This window comes from Lonchura striata, chromosome 3 (assembly GCF_046129695.1).
Source record: "Lonchura striata isolate bLonStr1 chromosome 3, bLonStr1.mat, whole genome shotgun sequence".
Taxonomy (NCBI): Eukaryota; Metazoa; Chordata; class Aves; order Passeriformes; family Estrildidae; genus Lonchura; species Lonchura striata.
Window position 1 is genome coordinate 112,224,664 of NC_134605.1, and position 16,604 is coordinate 112,241,267.

The following is a 16,604-nucleotide window of genomic DNA, read 5'->3' on the forward strand; positions in this document are numbered from 1 at the left end:
GAGATCAGCAAGGATTCGCCTCTGTGGGCGCAAAGCAAACATCGCGCAGGGGAAGTGAAAGATTTTTATCTGAAGCGAGTTAGGAGATAAATAAATAAGTAATCAATAAATCAGCAGATTTGCCTCCCACGCGATGGTGAATAATTAATTCCGATTCCAAAACACCAGCTCCTTCCCTCACGCCAACCCGGGGGGATTTCTGGCCAATTTATGGCTGGCTCCAAAAAAAACACGCAGCTGGGTATTGTCCTGAGGAATTCATTAATTAATCGCCGTGGGTAATTGGGTAATCGCCTCCCTCCCTTGGTGAGCTGCTCAAAACCAGCCTGGATCCGTGGTGTTGATGATCCCAAGATTGTAAAAAATGATGTTAAATATGTCAGAATCCGTGGTGTTAATGATCCCGAGGTTGTGGAAAATCCATGTCAGCCCCACAGCCAAAGCAGAAATCATAAATTGTCTGTGCTGGTTTTTAAAGTTGTTTATTTTTGGTTATTTTTAACGTGTTCTGCTGCCCTGCCAAAGGTCTGTCCTCAGTGGGATGTTACAAACATGAAATACCAGAAACTACGTGTGCTATATTTACAATATATTTAATATATTTATATATATATATATTTACATGTATTTAAATATATATATAATATATGTAATATATATAATATATTTAAATAATGTGCCAATATTGATCACCCACGTTGAACAGCGTGTCCCCGGCCTAAACCCAGTCCCCAGTTTAATGTTACAAACATTAAATACCAAAAACCACCTGTGCAATATTTACAATAATATTCCAATATTGATCAGCGTGTCCCAGCCAAACCAACAGAAAAATGCCAACACGCAGTGAGACATGGAGGGCGAGGAGAAGAAGCAGAAAAGGACAAGGCACACCCAATTCCCTCCAGCTCGTCCCCTCATCTAAAATCCTAAAATTTTATTTCCACACCCGTGCCACACTTAATTATTAATTAATTGAGCGCTGGTAATTGCTGCAGTGAGGTTGGGAACTCTTTTCCCTGGGCAGAGATCACAGCCGGGGGCTCGGGGCTCAGCCCGGGGATGTCCTGGACTCCCACCCCAGCCCAGCTCCCTCTGTGGGAATGGGAATTATTCCTGAAGGGAGGAAAACGGGGCGAAAAACATCAAATTCAGCACTGGGAGTCCTTGTTCCTCATCCTCACTCCTCGAGTTTTCCCGACCTGGCACCACGATTTGGACACCAGAAGACGGCAGCAGATTCCTAAATTTACACTCATAATTTCCACGAATAATTTCCATTCATAATTTCCACGAATAATTTCCATTCATAATTTCCACTAATAATTTCCACGAATAATTTCCACGAATAATTTCCCATTCATAATTTCCACTAATAACTCTTTACAATCATATTTCACAATCATATTTTACAATCATATTTTACAACGCTTTTGTACAGCGCGAGGCCAGCGCTGCCTCCTGCCCGAAGGTCACATCATCATTTTTTTAGGATGGAAAAACACTTTTAAGATCACCGGGACAATGCCAGGGCCACCAAAATGACCACTCCATTCCCAGCTGGAATATTTTGGATGGAATTATCTCTCCTGGCTTTTTTTTTTTTTGTTTATAAACAGGTTGTGGCTTTATTCCGTTTCAAACGCTGGATTTGAATTTATGGGAATATTCGAGACAGGCTGGTGGCGTGATCCTGGTTTTTTAGAGGATAAAATCTGCTTTTTGAGCCCATTTTTGCCCTTTATATCCATGGGTTTGTATTCCTACTGGGATTTTTTTAGCTGCCCAGAGACGCTGGGAGAACCACTCAGAGCTTCTGCTTTAAATTCCCAGATTCCATATCCCGGAATTTGAATATGGAATTAATGCCTCCGGATAATAACGAAGCTGCCCGAGTGCTCAGAAATAACAATGCCTCAGAGTCTGGATTTTATTCCTGATATTGGGAAAAAAATGTGGCTACGGGCCATGTTCCAGTGTATGAAAATTCATTTAATTTTCATACTCCGAAATATTCCTGTTCCGCCAGTCGATTGTGTTGAATTTAATGGGAGATGCATATATTGCCAAAAATATGCAAATATATGTCTGCAATTATTTGGCTACTGAAAACACTGAATAAACCTTGCCGGAGGCGCAGCTCCCAGCTTTATTTATTTACACTTCAGACTTCACTGAAAATTCCCAATTCCTGCGCTGAAAATTCCCAGTTCCTGCGCTGAAAATTCCCAATTCTTGCGCTGAAAATTCCCAGTTCCTGCGCTGAAAATTCCCAGTTCCTGCGCTGAAAAGTCCCAGTTCCTGCGCTGAAAATTCCCAGTTCCTGCGCTGAAAATTCCCAATTTCTTCACTGAAAATTCCCAATTCCTTCATTGAAAATTCCCAATTCCTGCGCTGAAAATTCCCACTTCCTGCGCTGAAAATTCCCAGTTCCTGCGCTGAAAATTCCCAGTTCCTGCGCTGAAAATTCCCAATTTCTTCGCTGAAAATTCCCAGTTCCTGCGCTGAAAATTCCCAATTTCTTCGCTGAAAATTCCCAGTTCCTGCGCTGAAAATTCCCAGTTCGTGCGCTGAAAATTCCCAATTCCTGCGCTGAAAATTCCCAATTTCTTCGCTGAAAATTCCCAATTTCTTCACTGAAAATTCCCAGTTCCTGCGCTGAAAATTCCCACTTCCTGCGCTGAAAATTCCCACTTCCTGCGCTGAAAATTCCCACTTCCTGCGCTGAAAATTCCCACTTCCTGCGCTGAAAATTCCCAATTCCTGCGCTGAAAATTCCCACTTCCTGCGCTGAAAATTCCCAGTTCCTGCGCTGAAAATTCCCACTTCCTGCGCTGAAAATTCCCACTTCCTGCGCTGAAAATTCCCACTTCCTGCGCTGAAAATTCCCAATTCCTGCGCTGAAAATTCCCAGTTCCTGCGCTGAAAATTCCCAGTTCCTGTGCTGAAAATTCCCAGTTCCTGCGCTGAAAATTCCCAATTCCTGCGCTGAAAATTCCCAATTTCTTCACTGAAAATTCCCAATTCCTGCGCTGAAAATTCCCAATTCCTGCGCTGAAAATTCCCACTTCCTGCGCTGAAAATTCCCACTTCCTGCGCTGAAAATTCCCAATTCCTGCGCTGAAAATTCCCAGTTCCTGCGCTGAAAACTCCCAATTTCTTCACTGAAAATTCCCAATTTCTTCACTGAAAATTCCCACTTCCTGCGCTGAAAATTCCCAATTCCTGCGCTGAAAATTCCCAGTTCCTGCGCTGAAAATTCCCAATTCCTGCGCTGAAAATTCCCAATTCCTGCGCTGAAAATTCCCAATTCCTACTCTGAAAATTCCCAATTTCTTCACTGAAAATTCCCAATTTCTGCGCTGAAAATTCCCAATTCCTACTCTGAAAATTCCCAATTTCTTCACTGAAAATTCCCAATTTCTGCGCTGAAAATTCCCAATTTCTTCACTGAAAATTCCCAGTTCCTGCGCTGAAAATTCCCAGTTCCTGCGCTGAAAATTCCCAATTTCTTCACTGAAAATTCCCAGTTCCTGCGCTGAAAATTCCCAATTCCTGCGCTGAAAATTCCCAATTCTTGCGCTGAAATCCGTGGATCCGCTCCGATCCAAGAGGTGAAATCCTTGGCGACGTCTTCACGAGGAGAAAAAAACGATGTAAAAATGATAATGGGGAAAAAAAAATGTCGTTAGCGCGAGGGAAATTAGGGATGGAGTCAGAAAGATGATGGGGAGAGGAGTCGGGGTGGTGGGAATAATTGAAATGGGATTTAAATGGGATTTAAATGGGATTTAAATGGGATTTAAATGGATTTAAATGGAATTTAAATGGAATTTAAATGGGAATTTAAAGGAAATTTAAATGAAATTTAAATGTCAATTTAAATGGAATTTAAATGAAATTTATAGGAAATTTAAATGAAATTTAAAGGAAATTTAAAGGAAATTTAAATGGAAATTTAAATGGAATTTAAATGGAAATTTAAATGGAAATTTAAATGAAATTTAAATGAAATTTAAATGGAATTTAAATGGAATTTAAATGGAATTTAAAGGAAATTTTAAAGGAAATTTAAAGGAAATTTAAAGGAAATTTAAATGGAATTTAAATGAAATTTAAAGGAAATTTAAATGAAATTTAAATGAAATTTAAATTGAAATTTAAATGAAATTTAAATGAAATTTTAAACGGAAATTTAAATGAAATTTAAAGGAAATTTAAATGGAAATTTAAATGGAAATTTAAATGGAATTTAAATGAAATTTAAATGGAATTTAAAGGAAATTTTAAAGGAAATTTAAAGGAAATTTAAAGGAAATTTAAATTAAATTTAAATTGAAATTTAAAGGAAATTTAAAGGAAATTTAAATGAAATTTAAATTGAAATTTAAAGGAAATTTAAAGGAAATTTAAATTGAAATTTAAATGAAATTTAAATGGAATTTAAATTGAAATTTAAATTGAAATTTAAATGAAATTTAAATTGAAATTTAAATGAAATTTAAAGGAAATTTAAAGGAAATTTAAATTGAAATTTAAATGAAATTTAAATGGAATTTAAATTGAAATTTAAAGGAAATTTAAAGGAAATTTAAAGGAAATTTAAATTGAAATTTAAAGGAAAATTAAATGAAATTTAAATGAAATTTAAATTAAATTTAAATGGAAATTTAAATGAAATTTAAATGAAATTTAAATGAAATTTAAATTGAAATTTAAATGGAATTTAAATGAAATTTAAATGAAATTTAAATTGAAATTTAAATGAAATTTAAATGGAATTTAAATGAAATTTAAAGGAAATTTAAATGGAATTTAAAGGAAATTTAAATGAAATTTAAATGGGAATTTAAATGGAAATTTAAAGGAAATTTAAATGAAATTTAAATTGAAATTTAAATGGAAATTTAAATGGAAATTTAAAGGAAATTTAAATGAAATTTAAATGAAATTTAAAGGAAATTTAAAGGAAATTTAAAGGATTTTTAAATGAAATTTAAAGGAAATTTAAATGGAATTTAAATGAAATTTAAAGGAAATTTAAAGGAAATTTAAAGGAAATTTAAATGAAATTTAAAGGAAATTTAAATGGAAATTTAAATGGAAATTTAAATGAAATTTAAATGAAATTTAAATTGAAATTTAAATGAAATTTAAAGGAAATTTAAAGGAAATTTAAATGGAAATTTAAATGAAATTTAAAGGAAATTTAAATGAAATTTAAAGGAAATTTAAATGGAAATTTAAATGGAAATTTAAATGGAAATTTAAATGAAATTTAAATGAAATTTAAATGAAATTTAAATTGAAATTTAAATTGAAATTTAAAGGAAATTTAAATGAAATTTAAATGAAATTTAAATGGAATTTAAATGAAATTTAAATGAAATTTAAATGAAATTTAAATGAAATTTGGGTTGCTACTCCTGGGCTGGCCGAGGGGATGATGCTGCAGTGGGGAGCTGGAGAAGGGTCGGGTTGGCTCTGGAGCTTTGGGATGGGGAGATGGGGCTGCTCTGATTCTCTGGGAATTCAGCAGAGGAAAAGCTGATTATCTGGGAATTCAGCAGAGGAAAAGCTGATTATCTGGGAATTCAGCAGAGGAAAAGCTGATTATCTGGGAATTCAGGAGAGAAAAAGCTGATTATCTGGGAATTCAGCAGAGGAAAAGCTGATTATCTGGGAATTCAGCAGAGGAAAAGCTGATTATCTGGGAATTCAGGAGAGAAAAAGCTGATTATCTGGGAATCCAGCAGAGGAAAAGCTGATTATCTGGGAATTCAGGAGAGAAAAAGCTGATTATCTGGGAATTCAGCAGAGGAAAAGCTGATTTCTTGGGAATCCAGCAGAGGAAAAGCTGATTATTTGGGAATTCAGCAGAGAAAAAGCTGATTATCTGGGAATTCAGCAGAGGAAAAGCTGATTATCTGGGAATTCAGCACAGAAAAAGCTGATTCTTTGGGAATTCAGGAGAGAAAAAGCTGATTATCTGGGAATTCAGGAGAGAAAAAGCTGATTATCTGGGAATTCAGCAGAGGAAAAGCTGATTCTCTGGGAATTCAGCACATTAAAAGCTGATTCTCTGGGAATTCAGCAGAGGAAAAGCTGATTCTTTGGGAATCCAGCACAGAAAAAGCTGATTTTTTGGGAATTCAGAAAAGAAAAAGCTGATTCTTTGGAAATTCAGAAAAGAAAAAGCTGATTTTTTGGGAATCCAGCAGATAAAAAGCTGATTTTCTGGGAATCCAGCAGATAAAAAGCTGATTTTTTGGGAATCCAGCAGATAAAAGCTGATTCTCTGGGAATTCAGCAGAGAAAAAGCTGATTATTTGGGAATTTAGGATAGAAAAAGCTGATTCTTTGGGAATCCAGCAGAGAAAAAGCTGATTCTCTGGGAATTTAGGATAGAAAAAGCTGATTTTCTGGGAATCCAGCAGATAAAAAGCTGATTCTTTGGGAATCCAGGATAGAAAAAGCTGATTCTTTGGGAATTCAGAAAAGAAAAAGCTGATTCTTTGGGAATCCAGAATAGAAAAAGCTGATTTTTTGGGAATCCAGGATAGAAAAAGCTGATTTTCTGGGAATCCAGCAGATAAAAGCTGATTCTTTGGGAATCCAGCAGAGAAAAAGCTGATTTTTTGGGAATCCAGCAGATAAAAGCTGATTTTCTGGGAATCCAGGATAGAAAAAGCTGATTTTTTGGGAATCCAGGATAGAAAAAGCTGATTTTTTGGGAATCCAGGATAGAAAAAGCTGATTCTTTGGGAATCCAGGATAGAAAAAGCTGATTTTTTGGTTATCCAGCAGATAAAAAGCTGATTTTCTGGGAATCCAGGATAGAAAAAGCTGATTCTTTGGGAATCCAGCAGAGGAAAAGCTGATTCTCTGGGAATCCAGGATAGAAAAAGCTGATTCTCTGGGAATCCAGCAGAGAAAAAGCTGATTATTTGGTTATCCAGCAGATAAATAGCTGATTTTCTGGGAATCCAGCAGAGGAAAAGCTGATTCTCTGGGAATTCAGGAGAGAAAAAGCTGATTATCTGGGAATTCAGCACTGAAAAAGCTGATTATTTGGGAATTCAGCAGAGAAAAAGCTGATTATCTGGGAATTCAGGAGAGAAAAAGCTGATTATCTGGGAATTTAGGATAGAAAATGCTGATTCTTTGGGAATCCAGGATAGAAAAAGCTGATTCTTTGGGAATCCAGCAGATAAAAGCTGATTCTTTGGGAATCCAGCAGATAAAAGCTGATTTTCTGGGAATCCAGCAGATAAAAGCTGATTCTCTGGGAATCCAGCAGATAAAAGCTGATTTTTTGGGAATCCAGCAGATAAAAGCTGATTCTCTGGGAATCCAGGATAGAAAAAGCTGATTTTTTGGGAATCCAGCAGATAAAAGCTGATTTTCTGGGAATCCAGCAGAGAAATTCAAGAAGATCTTTAGGATCCCCCCGTGCAGTCACTCCCTGCCACCACTGATCCATGTCCCCAAGTGTCACTTCCATCGGGATTTTCAACCACTGCAGCCATGGGCTGGGCAGCCATAAACGAGCACTAAAAACAAATAAAACCCAGGTTAAACCAGGCTGGCGCGTGAGAAAAAGTAAAAATAATTACAAATATAATTCTCCAGCAATAACCCAAAATTCATTTCCATTTCTTATTAAAAGTAGCGTCAAGAAACCTGAAATGAAAGGCCTTTGAAAAGGGCTCCTGTTTAATCAAGCCTAAATAAAGAGGTTTAATGTGGAAATCTTTCAGCAAATGCTCAGAAGAATGGGATGAAAGAATAAACGCCCCAGGCGAGCAAAGAGCGAGTTAAATTAAGATGAAACCCTCAAATTAAGAATAAACACCTAATTAAGGGGACATCCACTGGCTCCACGTTTCCCCGTGGAGAATGAGGAAAAACGGGAGGGTTTGGAATTTGTTACTGAGCATGGAAATGTAAAATGTGAGCAGGCTCGCTCTTCCTTTGGAATAAATTAACGTCCAATTAGAAGAGAGGGGTAAATTACAGCGAGTGGAGTTAATTAGGTTTGGAAGGAAGGGTTCCATGTGGAGCTGTGCAGGGAATTCCTGCCCACTCCTCATCCAGGGAAAGGTTTTTGAGGACACTCCAAGGGCGTCACTCTGGACCTGGAGCTGGGATTCCTGAGCTCTTCCCGGGAAATTCCCAAGTTTTTCTGGGAAAAGGGAAAATGGCAGCAAGGCGGGGCTGGCTCTGCCTCGGTCTGCCCCGCCCTCACTGCTGCTCCCCAGTTTTCAGCCTTCCAAAAAGGATTTTTCGTCCTTAAATAATTTCATTTTGACAGGCTCAGTCGTCCCCCTCCCTGCCTGCGTCCTGAGGTGATGAGGTTGTAGGATTTGAAGGCAGGAGTGGAATTTTTTCCACGGATGTTTTGATGGGGGAATCGATGTTTTCCCCAGTCAAAATTCCATTTCCAGGAGGTGGGAAGAGCTGGCAGGAAAATCCACGATTCCCAGCACACTGTGCAATGTGTATTTCTGATTTATAAACCTTACTTGGAATGTTCTTCATTCAACACAGAAATGTTTGTTCTCTATCCTTAGCAAATAATTTCTATCAGTCAAAAATCCTCAAGCTGTTCTCTTCCAGAATCTGGGGGATTTTTTTGAATTGTTGGGATTTTTCTCAAGGAATAAACCGGGTTAGGTTGTTTTTTTTTTTTTTTGCTTAATTTTTATACTAAATAAAAGTTAAACTTCATCCTTTACACTTTTGAGTCTTCGAACACTGAGCAAGACTGGGGACGTGCACAGGGGAGAATTTGGGCATTAACATATTAATTGGTGTGGAGAATTAATTAATGTGGCACCAATTTCTAATTGGGCCCCTCTGTCCTTAAGGAACCACAGCACAGCTCAAATAAAGCAGATTTTGGCTTTACTTTTTAGGAATATCATTAAGGGATGTAATTTAGGCATAAAATTGACAGAATCAATATTTATTGATTGTATTCTATAGAATCAATGGAATAGAATTTGGGAATGAAATTTATAGAATGTATAGAATTTCCCAGGGCATTCCAATGTTTTCAGTCCCTCTGAAAGTGCTGGGAATGATGAATTCTCTTTTGTCTTTGTCTTCTCTTCTCTCTTCCCTTTTCCCTTCCATTTTCCCTCTTCCCTCTTCCCTCTTCCCTCTTCCCTCTTCCCTCTTCCCTTCCCTTCCCTTCCCTTCCCTTCCCTTCCCTTCCCTTCCCTTCCCTTCCCCTCCCTTCCCTTCCCTTCCCTTCCCTTCCCTTCCCTTCCCTTCCCTTCCCTTCCCTTCCCTTCCCTTCCCTTCCCTTCCCTTCCCTTCCCTTCCCTTCCCTTCCCTTCCCTTCCCTTCCCTTCCCTTCCCTTCCCTTCCCTTCCCTTCCCTTCCCTTCCCTTCCCTTCCCTTCCCTTCCCTTCCCTTCCCTTCCCTTCCCTTCCCTTCCCTTCCCTTCCCTTCCCTTCCCTTCCCCTCTGTTTCCCCTTTCCTCTTTTCTTTCCCTTACTTTTTTCCATCCTTCCTTTTCCCTTTTCTGTTCCCTTCCTGGAAATTCCCTTCTTGGAATTTCCCTTCTGTTTCCCCTTTCCCCTTTCCTTTTTTCCCTTTCCTTTTCCCTCCTTCCTTTTCCCTTTTCCCTTCCCTTCACTTCCCTTCTCAAAACATCCTCTCCCCTTTCCCCTTTCCTCTCCCTTTCCCCCATTTCCCATTCCCTTTCCCTTCCCCATTCCCCATTCTCCATTCCCATTCCCATTCCCATTCCCCATTCCCCATTCCCATACCCCATTCCCATTCCCCATTCCCATTCCCCATTCCCCATTCCCCATTCCCATTCCCCATTCCCCATTCCCCATTCCCATTCCCCTTTCCCATTCCCCATTCCCCATTCCCATTCCCCATTCCCATTCCCCATTCCCCATTCCCCATTCCCCATTCCCCATTCCCATTCCCCATTCCCCATTCCCATTCCCCATTCCCCATTCCCCATTCCCCATTCCCATTCCCCGTTCCCCATTCCCCATTCCCATTCCCCATTCCCATTCCCATTCCCATTCCCATTCCCATTCCCCATTCCCATTCCCATTCCCATTCCCCATTCCCCATTCCCATTCCCCATTCCCCATTCCCCATTCCCATTCCCCATTCCCCATTCCCCATTCCCCATTCCCCATTCCCATTCCCCATTCCCCATTCCCATTCCCCATTCCCCATTCCCCATTCCCATTCCCATTCCCATTCCCCATTCCCCATTCCCATTCCCCATTCCCATTCCCCATTCCCATTCCCCATTCCCATTCCCCATTCCCCATTCCCCATTCCCATTCCCATTCCCATTCCCCATTCCCCATTCCCCATTCCCATTCCCCATTCCCCATTCCCCATTCCCCTTTCCCATTCCCCATTCCCCATTCCCATTCCCCATTCCCCATTCCCATTCCCATTCCCCATTCCCCATTCCCCATTCCCCATTCCCCATTCCCCATTCCCATTCCCATTCCCAATCCCATTCCCCATTCCCCATTCCCCATTCCCATTCCCCATTCCCATTCCCATTCCCATTCCCATTCCCATTCCCCATTCCCCATTCCCCTTTCCCATTCCCCATTCCCCATTCCCATTCCCCATTCCCCATTCCCATTCCCATTCCCCATTCCCATTCCCCATTCCCCATTCCCCATTCCCCTTTCCCATTCCCCATTCCCCATTCCCAATTCCCCATTCCCCATTCCCCATTCCCCATTCCCCATTCCCATTCCCATTCCCCATTCCCCATTCCCCATTCCCATTCCCATTCCCCATTCCCCAATCCCATTCCCCACATCCCATTTCCCATTCCCCATTCCCAGTTTTCCCTCCCTGCGGATCCCGAGCCCATCCCAAATCCCCCGTCCCGTCCCATCTGGGCCCGACCTGTCCGACCCGGGGCCGTTCCCGCCCCGGCGCTGGCCCGGAGCTCCGGCCGGATCTCCGGGATGCGCCCGGGCCCCGTCCGAGCGCCGGCGCCACGGCCCGGAGCAGCCGGAGATGCCACCAGGGCGGACACCGCGTCCCCACGTGAGTGTCCCGTCCGGAGACAGCGCCCGCGCCACGCAATCCTGGAATCCTGGAATGGTTTGGCTGGGAAGCCACCGTCAATCCCATCCAGTTCCACCCTCGCCATCTTCCACCGCCCCGGGCTGCTCCAAGCCCTGTCCAGCCTTTCCCTGGACACTCCCAGGGATCCAGGGGCAGCCACAGCTCCTCTGGGAATTCCCTTTCCAAATCCCAGCCAGGAATTCCATCCCAAATCTCCTCTTTTCCGCTTCCACGGCCATTCCCTGTGTCCTGTCCCTCCATCCTCATCCCAAGTCCCTCTCCAGCTCTCCTGGAGCAGGGATGGAGGACAAGGAAGCGCTCTGGGTGCTGAGGACCCAGGGAACCCAGAGTTCCCAAAAACGAGGAGGCAGAGCGACAGGATCCCAAACAATCCGACGCCGTTTCCACGGGGTTGGCTCTGGAAGCTCTTCCCGGTGCATCCCGAGGCTTCCCAGGGTCAGGAGCTGCTGGGAAAGCCTTTTTGGGGTCTCTGGGGTGTCCTGGTGCTTCACCCGGGGTTCCTCACCCTGAGTCTGTGACTCCTGGTGGGTTTTTTGTGCAAAATGCAGAGGGAGCAAAGAAAAGGAGGATTTTCATGGAATGCTGTTGGGATTTTAGGAAAGACACCGGGGCGCAGTGATGGGAGATCCTACAGGTGAATAATTCTTGGCGATCCCATCCAGACAGGAGATGATGGAGCACGTGGAGACCTCCAGGATCCCTTTGGATCTCCCAAACTTTGCCTTTTCAGCAGATCCATGGGTTCATCTCCACGAGGAGGATCCCCAAATCCTTGTGAGGAGAGAACAGATCCAAGAAATAGATCAGGGAAGCTCTGGAATGCTTGGATTGGACTGGATTAGGGATTGGATTTAAATAGATTTTAGGAAGATTTCCTTTGCTGGAAGGGCTGCCCCAGGGTGGAGTCCCCATTCCTGGAGGGATTTAAAATCCCTGTGGATGTGGCACTTGGGGACACGGACTCGTGGTGGCCGTGGCAGTGATGGACTCCACGGTCTTGGAGAACTTTTCCGACCTTAACAATTCCATGAGGAAAACACAAGCAGGAAGCAGAACATCAACACATCCCGGCCATAAAAGCACCGGGATCAGGCTGGAAAATCCCGTTCCCTCATGGGGTTGAAGCCCAACGAGGTTTCCATAAAACAGGCCCCTGATCCTGGAATCCCGGATAAAGTTGGGAATGGGGAGAAGGTGTTGGAGTCTCTCTCATGGAGCTGTTCCATGGGGAGAATTCCAGTGCTGTCAGAGAGGATGTGGGAGAACTGGGAATTCCTGCAGGGATGGGACATCCCAAGCTGCATCCAGGGAAATTAAAAACTGTGGAAGGGGAAGGGGTTAGGAGGGGAAGAATCAACCCACACCACTGCTGAGGAAAGGATCCCTGAGGGGTTGCACCTGGATTCGGGGCAGTTCTGCAAGGAAAAACTGAGTTTTGGTGGTTTTTTGTGTCAGAGAGACACAAATTCTCTCGTAATTCCTTCAGCGACCTCTCCCAGGCCTCTGTGAGCTCCGCCAGGCTCTTCCCAAATCGAACATCCCAAGTTTGGACGGGCTTTTTTTTTCCAGCTGGGATTTGCCAGCTTGTCAGGAGGGGACAGAAAAAGGGAAAATGTTCTGATCGATGATTATTTTTCCCTCTAACGAGATCCCGAGCAGGAATAATTTGGAAAGGTATTTGAGGTATTAAACTAAAATCCCAAGGAGTGGCTGAGCGCTTCAATACTTTTAGAACCCGAATGCTCGGAGTTAATCCGAATTTTCCGAGTCTGGTTTTTATCTTTTGTTCCTCTCATGCAGCACCTCCTCCGTTTGAGGCTCAACCCTGGCACGTTCCTTCATCCGACCACGGATCCGACACGGAGTAAAGGAGGATCCACGGCATCCTTCATCCAAGCAGAACATTTGGGAAAACGACAGGGAAGTTTTGGGATCTGAAGCTGTTTTCCTGTGGCTGCTGCTACTTTGCTTTTCCCTCTGGGTACACACGGAATTTCCGGAGCTCTGACCATGGAGAAGCTTCCTTAGATCCTTGCCGGAGCTGCTGGATCTCGCGGGAGGTCGCCCGTGGATCGTTTGGACATCCTGGAGCACATCCCACGGAAAAACCTGGAGACAGAATTCCTTTCTCACGTTAAACCAATTCCATCTTCTCCCTTGCGACAGCGAGAAGGAAATCAAATCCAACACTTTGGATTTGCACGCGGATCCACGAGGAGCTGGGATTGAAGAGATTGGGAATCCCGCGCTCGCTCTTCTCTCTTTCATTCCTGCAGTTTGGGAAATTCCCAAAAAACACAACAAAGAGCAGTTTTTGAGGATGAGGGGATTGAAAGCACTGGAATTCACCCCAGAGATCTGGGACGAAACGGAACCTTTTCCACGCATTGGGAAAAATCACGGCAGGAACCCTCAGCATTGATGGGCAAAAAATCACATTTCAGAGGAAATTCCAACCTCCAGCCACCAATCGCAGAACTCTGAAAGATGGAAAAGACCTTTGAGAGCCCCAAATCCACGCCCACCTTCCTTCAAACCACGTCCACGGGTTTTCCGGGCGCTCCCAGGAACGGGGATTCCATTCAGTGAGATGAAGATTCCATCTTTTCCATGAGGAAATTGCTCCTGATGTCCGACCTCATCCTCCCCTGGTGCAGCTCGAGGACGTTTCCGTGTGGATGAGGAGGAAACTTCTGAGCATCCAAATCATTGATTTTACAACTCAGCGCCTCTCCCAGATTTTGGGTTTTTTTTCCTGGTTTTCCTCGGTGCTTGGAAGGATGAGTTCATCCCAACCAACCCAAAGGCCTAAAACCCGACAAATCGGAGCTGCCAACTCCCAAAAAAATCATCCAGGAGCTTGCAGGTGGGAATTACCTCCTGCATCCTCAGATCTGTTAATTACGCAGGAGAGAGACGGATGGATTTTGATGAAGAAAGTGAAATTTTGAGAATTTAAAGCGAGGTGGAACAAAGCACCATTCCCTGGAATTGCAGATCTCTCCTCACCAGCCTTGTTTTTTTTTTTTTTTTTACATAGGAAACCAAATTAAACCGATTGCTCCATGGGTTCTTAAATCCAAAATTTTTTTATTTGTTTTGTTTCCATTAGGCAGCAGTCGAGGTCACAGCCACGTTCCAAAGATGGAAATTGTGTCCGTGGTTTATCTTTCCCCATCAACATTCCCTGGAATTGTACAATTCCCAGGATCTGAGTGGTCTCGGACAGGCTCTGTGCCTTGACTGCATTCTAAATGCTTCACTGCACATTTTAAAGCTTAAACCTTCTCTGATTTATACGGTTTTTTTTGGTACTTATTTTTTGTACTTTATTAAAAAAAAAATAAAGTTATTAAGAGAAGATTGAAGCTTTAAAATGATGCTGTAAAATAATAAACAGAACTGCCCGGGAGCGTGTCGAGCCAAGTCGATTATCCTCGGAATACCAACAGAGCTGCAGGAATTAATCAGAATAAAATCAGATGTACTTATACTGTCTGTAAACACATTTTACAACATTCCCGAGGTCAGGAAATGGGCTGGAATCTGAAATGGGGAAGAAAAATAAAAAAGTGTGTTTTTTGTGGATGGGGGCAGCAGGTGGGAGGGTTTTTGGGAATGCCCAGCTCCCAAAATGGAATTTTCTTGATGATTCCGAGCTAAAGAAGCAGAAAATTTGGGGGAAGAAAAAAAAATATAATATTAAGATATAAAGGTGCTGTAATCAGTGGATGAAGCTGATAAGGAGCAGGGGAGGAGATTTTAGTCCTCACTCAGGAATTTTTAGGGAATTTGGGAACAAGACCCCAAGGAAAAATCAGATTTAACTGGAGAATAGCAGGAGCTCATTAGTGAGAACTTCAGAAATTGTCCTTTTTTAGTTGTTTTTTTCCTCCCGGAGTCGGTGTTTTTAGGGAGGCACAAGGATATTGGGAATATTTGAGTGAGGAGCTGTTTTTAGGGAGGCACAAGGATATTGGGAATATTTGAATGAGGATTTGTTTTTAGGGAGGCACAAATATATTGGGAATATTTGAAATCCATCACCTTGTGCCTGCTGGAGGATGATTCAAACCCCATTTCAACTTGTTCCAATTCAAGTCCATTCCAACACAAACCATGCCAGCATTCTGGGATTCTCTCCAGGCTGAAGCTCCTTTCCAACGTGAAGGAATCTTTGTACAAAATCTAAATTTAAATAATGATTTTCCCAGGATGCCACCAGGGATGGGATCTGGGAGCTGGTGGCACCAAAAAGGTCCTGGCAAACAGCAACAACCTGGCTGAAGCTCCTTTCTCTGTGAGAAATAGAAATATCTGCATGAAATCTAAACTAAGTTAATGATTTTCCCAAGGAATAAAACCCTCCAGAATCCAGGGATTGACCAGGATGCCACCAGGGAGGAGATCTGGGAGCTGGTGGCACCAAAAAGTTCTCGGCCAACAGCACCGACCTGGCTGAAGCTCCTTTCCCACGTGAAGCCATTTTTGTATGAAATCTATTCTTCCCCACATGAAGAAATCTCTATACAAAATCGAAAATTAATGATTTTCCCAAGGAATAAAAACCTCCAGAATCCAGGGATTGACCAGGATGCCACCAGGGAGGAGATTTGGGAGCTGGTGGCACCAAGAAGGTCTTGGCAAACAGCAACAACCTGGCTGAAGCTCCTTTCTCTGTGAGAAATAGAAATATCTGCATGAAATCTAAACTAAGTTAATGATTTTCCCAAGAAATAAACCCTCCAGGATCCAGGGATTGACCAGGATGCCACCAGGCAGGAGATCTGGGAGCTGGTGGCACCAAAAAGGTCCTGGCAAACAGCAACAACCAAACAGTTTCCAATTCCCCAACCAAGATCTGAGAAAATCCCTGTCTCCAGAGCTCATGTGAGTTTTAGAAGTGGCTGGATGTTCCCAGATGAATCCTGAGATGATTTTATAGGATTGATGCAGAATTTGGGATGTAAGAGAATCCAGCAGACCTCTTCCAGCCTTCTGCTTTAAGCAGGGTCAGATCTGGGATCATCGCAGGATGCTGAAGGCTTTAGGGCTTCCAAATCCTCCCAAAGAGGAGAAGACACAATTACTGTGAGGGATATTGTGACATTTTGGGAATCACGGAAAATCCTGAGCCAAAAGAATCATTAAATCCAACTCTAGCCCTGCACAGACACCCCAAAAATCCCTCCCTGATAAAATAATCCCGTAGCCTTGGGAATGTCACCATTCCCTGGGGATCCTGGTCAGTACCCGACCCTTTAGTGAAGAACCTTTTCCCAATAAATAAAGTTTTTCTCAATATCCAGCTGCCCCTCGGCTGGGCTGGGTTTGCTTCCAGGGACCCCTTCATCATCTTCACCCTTCAAACAGCACATTCTCCTTCCCTGCTCCTCCTCCGTGCACTCCCCGGGAATCCCTCCCGCTCCAGGAGGGATTTTTCTCCTTTTGGCAGGAAAATTCAGTTATTTTTTCCCTCCTGGAGTCGGTGTTTTGCTATCACACAGCGC

General features: G+C 42.7%; 1 protein-coding gene across 1 annotated transcript in view; it reads left to right on the plus strand.

Moving 5' to 3' along the window:
* FBXO16 (F-box protein 16) overlaps positions 1 to 16,402 on the plus strand; it is a 49,929-nt gene extending 33,527 nt beyond the window's left edge. Inside the window, exons 8-9 of the mRNA XM_077781773.1 lie at positions 10,824 to 11,052; positions 12,895 to 16,402. Coding sequence (XP_077637899.1) covers positions 10,824 to 11,052; positions 12,895 to 12,962 — 297 coding nt within the window. The 3' untranslated portion in view covers positions 12,963 to 16,402. The remainder of the gene's footprint in view (positions 1 to 10,823; positions 11,053 to 12,894) is intronic.
* Positions 16,403 to 16,604: the final 202 nt, after the last annotated feature.